Here is a 14,696-nt window from a genome sequence, read left to right as displayed (position 1 = left end):
CAGTGTGTGCTTTGTAATAATGTGCCTTCGTAAGGTAGTTGTCCCTACGCGGGTCTTGGTCTTTCCACTGCTCAATTTTTGGTGGCAGAGAGTACAGATGGCGTTGCTCTCATCTGAGGCAGGCACACAAAAAAATGTCCACACCACTGAGCCCTGGGGTGATGGCACTTTGGTGGTGGCGGCTGACTGAGTCTTAAGTGGGGTGCCAGAATCAGAGCAGGAGGAGGAAGATATATCACGCTTTCGTGTGGAAGCTTAGAAAGATGAGGTGTTCTGTGTTAAATAGTCAACTACAATATTGGGGGTTTATGGCACGTGCCTTCTTCTGAACACTGTACTTTGGTCGAGGGCTGCACGAAATCACGACAGCGCGACCTCGAACAGAACTGCCAGGTGGCCTGCCTCTGCCTTTTGTTTTGTCCATATTGGGGGGGGATGAAGTGAAAGGTATGCACTGACTTGACTAATACAATGTGCAGTCACACAGGTGCAGTTAACAGGTATGCACGGAGTGGTATATCACACTGCATGCACTCATGTAGGTAGGTGGGTGCACTGAACACAACAGGTAGGTATATGCAGTGATGGATATTATAATGTGCACCTGTCACACACAGACAGGTGGCGTACAGGCACAGTGACACTGCGTGCACTCATGTAGGTAGGTGGGTGCACTGTGAACAACAGGTAGGTATATGCAGTGATGGGTATTACAATGTGCACCTGTCACACACAGACAGGTACCAGACAGGCACAGTGACACTGCGTGCACCCACATAGGTAGGTGGGTGCACTGTGAACAACAGGTAGGTATATGCAGTGATGGGTATCGCAATGTGCACCAGTAACACACAGACAGGTACCGGACAGGCACAGTGACACTGTGTGCGCTCACGTAGGTAGGTGGGTGCACTGAAGTAGTGATGGGTATTATAATATGCACCCGGCACAGTAGTAATTATACCACCAAGGGGCCAGAGGCCAGCTGCGTCTGACTGACTGGGCTGTATATAATGCAAGTGGGCAACACAAAAAAAATAGATCACAAGAACAAGATTAGCTCTCAAAAGGGCTGCTGAGGGGTGCTTTTTTAGCAATAAGAATCAGCAAGGAGCAAGCTAAGAAGCCTACAAGAGCCTAACTAAGCTTTCCCTATAGGTCTCTGCACAGCAGCTCTCCCTTCTCTAATTACTGCAGGCACACGAGTGAGTCCGATGCCTGACGCTACCTGCCTTTTATAAGGGGGGGTGGGAGTGGGACTCCAGGAGGGAGTGTAGCCTAATGGGCTACAAAGTGCCTGCTGACTGTGATGTAGAGGGTCAAAGTTGACCCTAATGATGCACTATGGGGGTGAACCAAACTTCCGGAAAAGTTTGTGTTCGTCCGCGAACGCGAACCACAGAAATTTGCTGGGAACCGTTCGCTGGCGAACCGTTCGGGCCATCTCTATGTGTGAGATGTCTGATGCAAGAATGACATTTTTGCTCCAGATAATTAAAGAAAAACACCCTTGTCATCTGAGAATAGAGCTCTTCCTAAAAAACGCCTGAAGCTCAGCCCTACACATATAATCTGAATTATAAAGTGAATCACAATCAGCATTCAGAAAACCGATTGTAATTGTGCTTTCACGGTTCTTTCGTGACAGTCAGATGTGAGTCCATGGGTGGGGCACCTCTTCACTGCAGGTATTGAGTGCTAGCAAGTGCCTGGCTGGTGCACTTGAGCAGCTGACAGGCAGTGAATACAACGCCTTTAGCCTCCTGTGTGAAGTAGGCCTCAGGCTTGGTGTACCTAGACATATGACTACTGGTTTAGCTGTCATTTTCACATTAGTTTTCTTACTAGTAAACTGGGCATCAGTTGCAGATTAAATTATACCTAAAACAAAAAGAATTGAAGCTTTTATACTTACCTGGGTCTTCCTTCAGCTCCCTTTAGGCCGTGGGCTCCCTTGCTGTCCTCCTGGGAAGCCCCGATCCTCTGCTGGCTGGCCCAGTCTCTTCCCCCAGTCCCCGCCAGTCCCACTGTACTGTGCATGTGTAGTTTAACCACATGCGAACCCCCATTGTGCTCTTGGTGTGTGCGGCCTTACGGTGCATGCAAAATATGCACCGATGGGGTGACTGGAGAAGGAGACCAGGCCAGGTTTGCAGAGGATTGGAGCATGCCAGGTTGAGGGAGCCCACAGCCTAAAAGGGGCTTATGTAAGCCCCCGGTAAGTTTAATGTTTTTAATTATTTATTTATTTTTTTGTCAGTTTAAAGTGAGTTGTTGGTTTTGTTTGTTTTTTCAGCTGTACAGTAAACTTCTTCAGTTGAAGCTCAGGCTCATGTAAGAAAGTCAAATTATCTAAAAGCTCCTTATACCAAATTAGCAGGATAGCAAGATGACCAGCATTACCAGATGGTTGGGTGGCACAATGTAGAAGGGGCTAGTACTCTGGAATTCCAGGTTTGAATTCCAACCAAGACACTATCTTCATGGAGTCTTTAAGTTCTCTCTGTGTTTGGATGGGCTTCCTACCACAACCGCAAGAGATACATGAAAAATGATACAAAATGATACAAAAAAATGAACAGATCTGCACATGACTTTCTTTTGCCCTCCTCTAGAATTACCTCCTTGCGTTCACTTATACAAGATTTTGCACGTGCTTCACCCCTCCTCACACACCCCTTCCTCACCACAACACATCCATCACTCTCCAACCTTTGATATCTTAAAATGCTCCCTCAAAATTCACTTTTTCCGCATATGCTCTACCTTAGACCATTCCCCATATGACCTCTTGGTACGAATATTGTATACTATCCCCCCCCCCCCCCATTCCTTTAGATTGCAAGCTCACAAGGGCAGGCCTCTCTTACTCTTTTGTGTCTTGGAATTTGTTACACATTTTATTCATGTTAGTTTTGTTGCTGTATTTTGTATATTGGTGAAAACATTGTCTGTATTATTTTTTTTACTAATTCTGTATTTTGTACCAGTACTGTATTTTTTATATGGGTGTATACCATTGTCTGTATTATTTTTACCCCATGTTTGTTTCTTATTTTGTACAGAGTCACAGAATATGTTTGTACATTAATAATAATAATTGTGAATGTAGTCGTTTGATTGACATGCTTGGTATACTCTGTAAAGTGCTGTAGAAAAAGTTTCTGTGATTAAATTATAAACACTTAGTAATGATAAGAACTGCTGATGCCATAGATTCCTTGAACACATAATTTAAGTGATATTCACATTTCTTCAGAATTCAAAGAGGGAACTTGTGTACAGCAGAGGGTCAGACATCATAAGAGGGAACTTGTGCATAACAGTCTATGGGCATCATTTGCAGGATCTAATAGAAACAATTACCACAAGTTATAATAGCCTACTGAATTTCAGTCTGGTCACACTAAAAGCTCCACTGCACCTTTTCTATGGCTGAAGTTTATTTTAATATTAAACAGCAGAGTGAACTTTTTTTTAGTGATCAGTCAAATTCCATCATTTTGAATCAGCATTATTCTGACTATTCTAAACTACAGAAAGGCATGTGATCAGTTACTGGCAAGCAAGTGTGAAGAATAAGCATTGTCAAAGTATAAAATTCATTATTAAAAGGAAAGACCCACTAGGGTAACAATACAGAAGCCTCTTTTACCCATCAAAAAAAACCAAAAACTTCTTAGTGTTAGGCTGTTATAAATGCTGGAGATCTTGGCTCTGCCCTGTCCTTGGGGTCAGCGGGGCACAAGGCACATTTTGTAGGGTCGCGGTATATTTCCCAATCCACTGCTTGCCGGAGTGATATCAATGTCCTTGGGATCCACAAGAGGCTTTGGAGTGAAGTTCTGGAGGATGGTGGTAAAGAAAATGAATAGCTCCATCTGGGCCAGACCCTCTCCAAGGCAGATCCGCTTTCCTGCAGGAACAGTTTAGAGTTATTGTACAAACAGACCCACATAGTACACTGCAGTTATCACACTCTCACATCATTTCCTTTATTAAATAGTGGAAGGTACATTGATTTTCCTCTAATTTTTTTATATATTTAGTTATCGGGGGCAGATTCACTAACTGTTGTTAGCACTCATAAACTTACCGCCATTGACACAAACTACATAATGAGCCCTAAGCAGGTAGTAAAACTTGCATTATGTACATAGCACGAACCTTGCTTGTATAACAGAAATTACGCCAATAGTGTAAATATATTTTAGTGGTGGCTAGTAGTGAATCTGACCCTAGGCTTGGGGGAAAATTAACCTTTTAGCAGCCAAATAAAGTAAAACTATCTTTGGCTGCAGCCTGGACCGAGTTTTTCCTGCCGCTGGGGAAGCGTGCCTTCCTCAGCATGGTAGGATCAGCAGGGTATGCAGAGTGGGCTGCAGGGAATTTTTATAGTTACCTGCCTGGATCAGCTTCTTCTTTCCCTCCACCGGGGTGGGGATGTAACCCCGACATGTCTTCTCTGTTCCGATCACATGATATGGCGTAATCGGGATCCAGGAATGTGACAGCCTTCCATCGACGCCGGGTGGTGGAAGAGGGGTGATGAAAGAGTCTCTTCCATCACCCCTCTTCCACCTCCGGGTGGCGCTGTAATGCTAACATGGTCTCCTGGATCCCGATCACATGTCATATCATGTGATTTGATGTGATCGGGACTCAGAAGACCTGCCAGAGAAGTTCAGATCCACCGGAGAAAGAGGAGAAGCTGTCAGAAAAAGTAACCATAACTGCGCCCTGCTGCCCCAAATGAGATTTGCTTGCAGAGGTTTAGCGTTAACAGCAGAAACATTTCATTTGAAGCTGCTAATGGGTTAAAGCTCTAGTTAGCACTCCCACTGTTTTAATGCATATTATAATACATTTGCATTAATTACCGAGACATAAAGTTTTGTGCATTGCACAATCATTTGTCATTTGTCATTGAGTAAGGTGTGGGAAGAGATGCATGGAATTTTACATGAGGCAGGAACAGGGAGATATGATGGAGTTCAGCTGTAATGCTGCAGTGCTGGACACAAAGTTAAGAGCTCAGGGAGGAGATGGGCAGAGTCAAGTGAATGCTGATGGTATAGGGGCGGAGTCTGGAAAACTGTCTCACCAAATAAAGAAAAGAATTGCTATCTTAACAGGAAGCAGCAAAACATTTTAATTATACTCACTGAAAAACGTACCCATGAGCAACATGCAAACTACTGTATGTGCATTGTTGATTAATATGAATTTACTATTATATGCTTTTAAAAATGGAAAGCTGAGCAAGGGATTAAAAGAGTAAGCATTAAAGCTTTTGGATAGCTAATTCCGCCTCTGTTTATACAGTATGTTTACAGATACACATCACTTCTCCATCTAGCTGATGTTACTATTTCATGTGATGTGACATATGCACTCTGTTACATAGAATGAGAAGCAGTAGAGTGTTGCACCTTTGCCTTCAGTAAAGGCAAGAAGTTTTGAATCAGGATGAAACCATTTATGGGCCATCTTAGAGGTAAATAAAAAGTAAGCTTTTGGCTAATAAGCCTTCTTCGGACTTAATTCCTGTATATTAACAATGAGTTGAAACACATCTTATATACACTGGACATTTAGAGGAAAAACATTATTTTGCAAACATAAATAAATGTCATGAGATGCCTTAATTACAACTTCAGGAGGGTCTCACAAATGGTGTATGTACTCTGCCTAGTAACTTTTGAACTCTGAGTTTACGATGTATCCCCTTCACCTAGAGTCTGTGGTATGTGATGTTTTAGCAAACTAGTGGTTTTTTCTATTTGTCGTAAATTAGCTAGCATCCCTCTGAGACCCTCCTTAAGTTGTAATTAAGGCATCTAATGTCATTTATTTATGTTTGCAAAAGAATGTTTCTCCTCCGAATGTCCAGTGTGTATAAGCTGTGTTTTAACATCTTGTTAATATACAGGAACTATGTCCGAAGAAGGCTTATTAGCTTAATTTTTATTTACCTCAAAGTTAGCCAATACATGGTATCACTCTGATTCAAAACTTCTTGCAGAGCATCGCTGCTGAACAATCATTATTATTTATTATTATTATAATCATTTACTCTTGAAAATCTCATCTACCTGCTGAAAATGCCATAAAGGCTTCATTCTTCTTGAAGAGGCCATTTTCATCCAGGAAATGCGTTGGGTCAAAACAATATGGATTCTTAAACTTTGTGGTGTCAAACTGGGATGTGCAGATCAGGGGCATAATATTGAGACCCTGGAAAGAAATAACAAAATTTTCTATGAAAAAAGTTTGCGTTCATTTATATATCTGAGTTCATATAGTTCTATTGTAGATATCCTTATTGTAGAAAGCTAACATAATTTTATATAATTGTATAAATAATTAATTCAGTATATTTATTAACACTACTAGCTGGTCCCCTTGAACCTAACTTTATATTGGAATTCTTTAATGACTTGCAGAGCAGGACTTAAAGAGACACTGAAGCGAAAAAATATATATGATATAATGAATTGGTTGTGTACTATGAATAATTACTAGAAGATTAGCAGCAAAGAAAATATTCTCATATTTTTATTTTCAGGTATATAGTGTTTTTTCTAACATTGCATCATTCTATAATATGTGCAGATTACACAACATCCAGCATTCCAAATGATTCTTTCTGAGCAGTCTGTGAACTTATGACCTCTCCTCTGGCAGAGAAAAAGAAAATTGTGCACTAACAGTTGAGATAATAAAAGTCAGAAAACAGCCCTCTCCACGACTTAGAAAGTCGTAGAGCTTAATGGCTTTTTTGCATAGAAATAACAACTGGAGTTTCTTAACTCTTCCTGTACTGGAAACAATTAGACTGATGTATCTGATCTTAATGTTTTATTTCTTAGCTGTACTACACATACAAATCATAATATCATAATTTTTTTTTGCTTCAGTGTCTTTTTAAAGAGCAGGACTTAGAGCCTGTTGCCGTATACAATGGAGCCAAGCAATGCACACCGCTCACTGCCACTGCTGTCTGCTGTATTGTACAGTGCAGCATGGTTAAATTGTCCATACATGAATGAGGCAACCTTTCTAGCACTCTCAAATGCAACTGCGCTGCTTAATATGTTGGCGCTTTATAAATACAATAAATAAATATTAAATAAACTGACTGAAATTATGGTGATGTGAAATTTGGGTGCCTCCGTAGTGGCTGTGTAGGCGGCCCCAGCGGCCAATGCTTATTGGGCGCTGCGGGCACCCAAATTTCCCCTCAATTGGTGCCTATGGTGGTGCTTGAAAAATAGCTTTTTTGTGGGGGGTTTTGCACCGATTGACGGTGCAGGGTGGTTTAGGTTAGCCATGGGAGATGGGTGGTTAGGTTAGCTGTGGGGAGAGGGTTTAGGCTAGCCATGGGGGGTTAAGGTTAGCCGTGCGGTGTGGGTGATTAAGATAAGCCATAGGTGGTGCGGTTAAGTATTAGTTGTGGAGTAAATGGTTAAGGTTAGGCATTGATAGTGGGAGGGTTCAGTGTGAGAATGGGGTTATGTTTAGCTATAATAAAATATTGGTATTTATTGTATTTTACCATCGTCGTTTTCACTGTAATAGTAGAATATCAGTAAATTTACCAATTTTCTACTATTGGGTTTTCTGGGTTTCATGTACACAAAACTATTCCCTGCACCACGGCACATCCTCTTCAGTCTGAAAATAAGCATTGTTTTAAAGAGTATGGGTGTATGTGTGGTGGTGATGGGGGGAAGGGGGCGCAGACAGAATGGGTGAAAAGGTTGTGCTGGGAGGAGTGCCCTGCGTTATGCTGCACTGCCTTATGTGTGAATCGGGAAAATGGGAGGGCCAACATTGTAAACCAATCCAGCATTGTCACAATACACACGGTTTCCTGGAAACTTGCCAACATCAAGAGACCATAATGATGACCTCATCAGTGTATTGCCGTATGCCCTTGACTAAGATTTGTTAACTTAGCAGGAAAGAATTACAGATTTGCAACTTTGATTACCGTACTTGTAATGCTTTATTTTTTAAAACTAAACACAATTATCTTGTCATAACAGTATTAAATAATAATAATAATAATTTTAGTCTCTTACACATATTAGAGAAATGGACAAAGACCATTGAGGTCAAGTGCATGAAGCCTGGGAAACTTGGGAAAAGATACATTTATATTTGCTTCTTCTGTGAAAGTCATGATCACCAATGACTAGTTCATGATCATGATTACCATGTACTAATCACCAATAGAGAATTGATTGCTTGGTGATTAATATCTGATTCTATGCAATTTAACTATCTCAATGATTTTTAATTTTAATCGTAATTTTACATTTCATTTCATTTTTCTAAATGTGAAAAGTACTTTATTTGAATAAAGAACATATTTAATCATGGTCTTTATTAAATATGATACTTATTTATTTATGGTATTTATTAAATACCATGCGTTCATTGGTTACTGGTGATTTATTGATTAATGTATTGATTGTATTGATCAATTAATTTATTGTAAAACAGTTTCTAAAATAAATTCAAATTGCAGCTATAATTTTCACATACATATTGGTCATTGCCATTATTGTCTTCATTTTCATTATTTTTTTATGTATATTGGGAGATGACATAATATTATTATGGTTATAATTATTTTTAATATGATCATCATCATCATTAGTATTATTATTCTTATGCAGTATTTGGACTATGAAGCATCGTACCCCTTAGACCTTTTGGACCCAACCTTTTTTGTATGGATATATTTTTGTATCTATCTATCTATCTATCTATCTATCTATCTATCTATCTATCTATCTATCTATCTATCTATCTATCTATCTATCTATCTATCCATCCATCTATCCATCCATCCATCCATCCATCCATCCATCCATCCATAATGCTTGTTAATAATGCTTGTTAAAGCGGACCCAAACCAAACTTTTTTTATTCAAAATATTTAGTTGCACCACTGTGGCACATACAAAAATAAATAAACACTCCTTCAAGCCTATGAGCATTTCAGTGCATGCTTTTCACCCTTCTCTTTTCATAACTAAGGTTTACAGGTGGCAGCCATTAGCAATTCCTCCTTTGCTGGACACGACCTACTCCACCAGTTTGCCGGATTCTGTTCCAGCAATATGAAAGGAAAATGTAAAATATTTTATATTTGTCATCATGCAGCTGAAAAAAGGCTGCTATTTATTATTATAATATAGAAAATAGATTTTATTTCTGAAATCTTGTATTTTTAATTTGGGTCCACTTTAATAGGCATATTTTTTGTATCATTGACCTGAGGAAGTGGGGAAATCCCGCTAAACATGTTGTCTACTGTCTAGCCTTATTGTTATACATAAATACTTGAACAGTCATGCTGGCTTTTATGTTCTGCAGGAGAGTTAAGCCTACCACTATCTCTGCTTTTCAAACTGCTTTTTATTATGTTATAATTTTTTGAAACAAATATTTAGAAAAGCAAATATTTATTGCACAAAATGGACAGGATCATACAACGCATTTCATGGGTGTTTCCCGCTTCATCAGGTCAATAACACTGTATGGCAAAAGGAGAGCTTTCTTGAATGCCTCAAATGCCTGCAAAACCTTTTATGCAATAAATATTAACAATAACAATTCTATAGAGCTTTTCTCCCATAGGACTCAAAGCGCTTCATTTTTCTATGAAGTCACTTTGGCTATAGGAGAGGTAAGCCAACTATTGCCTCTTCTAGTTAAACAGTTTTATTTAATTATTTTTGGGAGCCTCCATCCATCAAATTTAACCACTTGAGGACCTAGGGCTTTCTACCCCTTAAGGACCGGCAACTTTTTTTCCATTCAGACCACTGCAGCTTTCACGGTTTATTGCTCGCTCATACAACCTACCACCTAAATGAATTTTGGCTCCTTTTCTTGTCACTAATAAAGCTTTCTTTTGGTGCTATTTAATTGCTCCTGCGATTTTTACTTTTTATTATATTCAGCAAAAAAGACATGAATTTTGGCAAAAAAATGATTTTTTTAACTTTCTGTGCTGACAGTTTTCAAATAAAGTAAAATTTCTGTATACATGCAGCGCGAAAAATGTGGACAAACATGTTTTTGATAAAAAAAAAACCATTCAGCGTATATTTATTGGTTTGGGTAAAAGTTATGGCGTTTACAAACTATGGTGCAAAAAGTGAATTTTCCCATTTTCAAGCATCTATGACTTTTCTGACCCCCTGTCATGTTTCATGAGGGGCTAGAATTCCAGGATAGTATAAATACCCCCCAAATGACCCCATTTTGGAAAGAAGACATCCCAAAGTATTCACTGAGAGGCATAGTGAGTTCATAGAAGATATTATTTTTTGTCACAAGTAAGCGGAAAATGACACTTTGTGAGAAAAAAAAAAAAAAAAAAAAAAAAGTTTCCATTTCTTCTAACTTGCACCCAAAAAAATGAAATCTGCCACAGACTCACCATACCCCTCTCTGAATACCTTGAAGGGTCTACTTTCCAAAATGGGGTCATTTGTGGGGTGTGTTTACTGTCCTGACATTTTGGGGGGTGCTAAATTGTAAGCACCCCTGTAAAGCCTAAAGGTGCTCATTGGACTTTGGACCCCTTAGCGCAGTTAGGCTGCAAAAAAGTGCCACACATGTGGTATTGCCCTACTCAGGAGAAGTAGTATAATGTGTTTTGGGGTGTATTTTTACACATACCCATGCTGGGTGGGAGAAATATCTCTGTAAATGACAATTTGTTAATTTTTTTTACACACAATTGTCCATTTACAGAGATATTTCTCCCACTCAGCATGGGTATGTGTAAAAATAAACCACAAAACACATTATACTACTTCTCCTGAGTACGGCGATACCACATGTGTGGCACTTTTTTGCACCCTAACTGCGCTAAAGGGCCCAAAGTCCAATGAGTACCTTTAGGATTTCACAGGTCATTTTGAGAAATTTCGTTTCAAGACTACTCCTCACGGTTTAGGGCCCCTAAAATGCCAGGGCAGTATAGGAACCCCACAAATGACCCCATTTTAGAAAGAAGACACCCCAAGGTATTCCGTTAGGAGTATGGTGAGTTCATAGAAGATTTTTTTTTTGTCAAAAGTTAGCGGAAAATTGATTTTTATTGTTTTTTTTCACAAAGTGTCATTTTCCACTAACTTGTGACAAAAAATAAAATCTTCTATGAACTCACCATACTCCTAACGGAATACCTTGGGGTGTCTTCTTTCTAAAATGGGGTCATTTGTGGGGTTCCTATACTGTCCTGGCATTTTAGGGGCCCTAAACCGTGAGGAGTAGTCTGGAAACGAAATTCCGCAAAATGACCTGTGAAATCCTAAAGGTGCTCATTGGACTTTGGGCCCTTTAGCGCAGTTAGGGTGCAAAAAAGTGCCACACATGTGGTACCGCCGTACTCAGGAGAAGTAGTATAATGCGTTTTGGGGTGTATTTTTACACATACCCATGCTGGGTGGAGAAATAACTCTGTAAATATACAATTGTGTGTAAAAAAATCAAAAGATTGTCATTTACAGAGGTATTTCTCCCACCCAGCATGGGTATGTGTAAAAATACACCCCAAAACACATTGTACTACTTCTCCCGAGTACGGCAATACCACATGTGTGACACTTTTTTGCACCCTAACTGCGCTAAAGGGCCCAAAGTCCAATGAGTACTTTTAGGATTTCACAGGTCATTTTGCGGAATTTGATTTCCAGACTACACCTCACGGTTTAGGGCCCCTAAAATGCCAGGGCAGTATAGGAACCCCACAAATGACCCCATTTTAGAAAGAAGACACCCCAAGGTATTCCGTTAGGAGTATGGTGAGTTCATAGAAGTTTTTATTTTTTTGTCACAAGTTAGCGGAAATTGATTTTAATTGTTTTTTTCACAAAGTGTCATTTTCCGCTAACTTGTGACAAAAAATAAAATCTTCTATGAACTCACCATACTCCTAACGGAACACCTTGGGGTGTCTTCTTTCTAAAATGGGGTCATTTGTGGGGTTCCTATACTGCCCTGGCATTTTAGGGGCCCTAAACCGTGAGGAGTAGTCTGGAAATCAAATTCCGCAAAATGACCTGTGAAATCCTAAAGGTACTCATTGGACTTTGGGCCCTTTAGCGCAGTTAGGGTGCAAAAAAGTGCCACACATGTGGTATCGCCGTACTCGGGAGAAGTAGTACAATGTGTTTTGGGGTGTATTTTTACACATACCCATGCTGGGTGGGAGAAATACCTCTGTAAATGGCAATCTTTTGATTTTTTTACACACAATTGTCCATTTACAGAGGTATTTCTCCCACCCAGCATGGGTATGTGTAAAAATACACCCCAAAACACATTGTACTACTTCTCCCGAGTACGGCAATACCACATGTGTGGCACTTTTTTGCACCCTAACTGCGCTAAAGGGCCCAAAGTCCAATGAGTACCTTTAGGATTTCACAGGTCATTTTGCGGAATTTGATTTCCAGACTACTCCTCACGGTTTAGGGCCCCTAAAATGCCAGGGCAGTATAGGAACCCCACAAATGACCCCATTTTAGAAAGAAGACACCCCAAGGTATTTCGTTAGGAGTATGGTGAGTTCATAGAAGTTTTTATTTTTTTGTCACAAGTTAGCGGAAATTGATTTTAATTGTTTTTTTCACAAAGTGTCATTTTCCGCTAACTTGTGACAAAAAATAAAATCTTCTATGAACTCACCATACTCCTAACGGAACACCTTGGGGTGGCTTCTTTCTAAAATGGGGTCATTTGTGGGGTTCCTATACTGCCCTGGCATTTTAGGGGCCCTAAACCGTGAGGAGTAGTCTGGAAATCAAATTCCGCAAAATGACCTTTGAAATCCTAAAGGTACTCATTGGACTTTGGGCCCTTTAGCGCAGTTAGGGTGCAAAAAAGTGCCACACATGTGCTATTGCCGTACTCGGGAGAAGTAGTACAATGTGTTTTGGGGTGTATTTTTACACATACCCATGCTGGGTGGGAGAAATACCTCTGTAAATGGACAATTGTGTGTAAAAAAATCAAAAGATTGCCATTTACAGAGGTATTTCTCCCACCCAGCATGGGTATGTGTAAAAATACACCCCAAAACACATTGTACTACTTCTCCCGAGTACGGCGATACCACATGTGTGGCACTTTTTTGCACCCTAACTGCGCTAAGGGGCCCAGAGTCCAATGAGTACCTTTAGGCTTTACAGGGGTGCTCACAATTTAGCACCCCGCCCACTTGCCAGGACAGTTAACAAACCCCACAAATGACCCCATTTTGGAAAGAATACACAACAAGGTATTCCATGAGGGTTATGGTGAGGTCATTGAAAATCTTATTTTTTGTCACAAGTAAACGGAAAATGACACTTTGTTAGAAAAAAAAATAAAAAAAAAATTCTGCTAACTTGTGACAAAAACTAAAATCTTTTATGAACTCACCGTGCACCTCACATAATACTTTAGGGTGTCCTCTTTCCAAAATGGGGTCATTTGTGAAGTCTGTCCTGGCATTTTAGGGTCTCTGCAATCATTACATGTATGGCCAGTATTAGGAGTTTCTGCTATACTCCTTATATTGGGTATACGGGTAATGCACTCTGGGCTGAAAGGAAAAATGAACGGCAAACATACCTTGCTCCCCATCAATGGCAGATCTTCCTCCACATCAATGGCAGTGATAACCTCAGGAGAGAGACACCCCGTGCCACCCTGCACTCAGGGTGAGCCACCAACTTATGTGACTGGGCCTCAGAACTTTAGTATACAGCATTATGCCTGTAGGATACAGCAATATGCCTGCCAATAGAGATGACTCTGTGTGGCATTAAAGCATCATCATAGGCCCAAATCACATATAAACCGGGGGTGTCCACACTCAAGGGAAATTCAAACATGCCGTCTTATATCGCCAACCCAGGACAGATCAGCAATATCAAGCATGGAAACCGATCCTTCTTGCCACTTTTATGCTTACCCGTTTGGTTTTCAAGCTTATCTCTCCTCTCCCTGCGACAATGTGCGAAAGACCACTGAGTGTGTGCCTTCTCCTGTGTCTGGAGTTCCCTAGGTTCTAATAGTGTACCTGCTCGTGGTACCTCTCAAAACACGGCCCTACACATAGGCCAGGCTGGTCAGGACAGCGGGGACAATAATAAACGGTGTCAGTCCTTGTTCCAGCCCTGCTGCAGACACGGCAACGTTTTCTTCGGATGCGTTGACCTGGGGCACACGGAAGCTGATAGGCGTAATGCCTTCCATGCAGTCGGCTAGTTGCATCTGGGGGGGGGGGGGGCCTGGCACCTCCTGGATACAGGATGTCCAGAACGATCTGTTCCTGAAATTGAAGGAAAGATCCAGTTCTCCCAGCCTTACTGTAGAGAACAAAGCTGTTGTAAACTGCCAATTGAATCAGATAAAAAGACACTTTCTTATACCAGCGTCTTGTTTTCCGGGAAATTAAATAGGGCGCTAACCTCTGGTCATTGAAGTCCACCCCTCCCATGTTGACATTATATTCGTGGACGACAAGGGGCTTTTCAATGACCTTAGTTGCCCGTTGAATTTGGACTGTCGTGTCTGTGTGAATGGTGGACAGAAAGTAAACGTCCCTCTTGTCCCTCCATTTCACCGCGAGCAGGTCTTCAGTACGCAAGGCGGCCCTCTGCCCCCGTTGAAGTCTG

At 40.6% G+C, this 14,696-nt stretch overlaps 1 protein-coding gene across 1 annotated transcript in view; it reads right to left on the bottom strand.

Annotated features, from left to right (window-relative positions):
- Positions 1-3,217: 3,217 nt before the first annotated feature.
- LOC137528947 (cytochrome P450 2F2-like) overlaps positions 3,218-14,696 on the bottom strand; it is an 80,072-nt gene continuing 68,593 nt past the window's right edge. The window contains exons 8-9 of the mRNA XM_068250752.1: positions 6,096-6,237; positions 3,218-3,916 (exon numbers count right to left, since the gene is read on the bottom strand). Coding sequence (XP_068106853.1) covers positions 3,735-3,916; positions 6,096-6,237 — 324 coding nt within the window. The 3' untranslated portion in view covers positions 3,218-3,734. The remainder of the gene's footprint in view (positions 3,917-6,095; positions 6,238-14,696) is intronic.

This window comes from Hyperolius riggenbachi, chromosome 8 (genome assembly GCF_040937935.1).
Source record: "Hyperolius riggenbachi isolate aHypRig1 chromosome 8, aHypRig1.pri, whole genome shotgun sequence".
Classification (NCBI taxonomy): Eukaryota; Metazoa; Chordata; class Amphibia; order Anura; family Hyperoliidae; genus Hyperolius; species Hyperolius riggenbachi.
The sequence above is the reverse complement of the archived record's forward strand: the minus strand, read 5'-3'. Positions and strand labels throughout refer to the sequence as shown.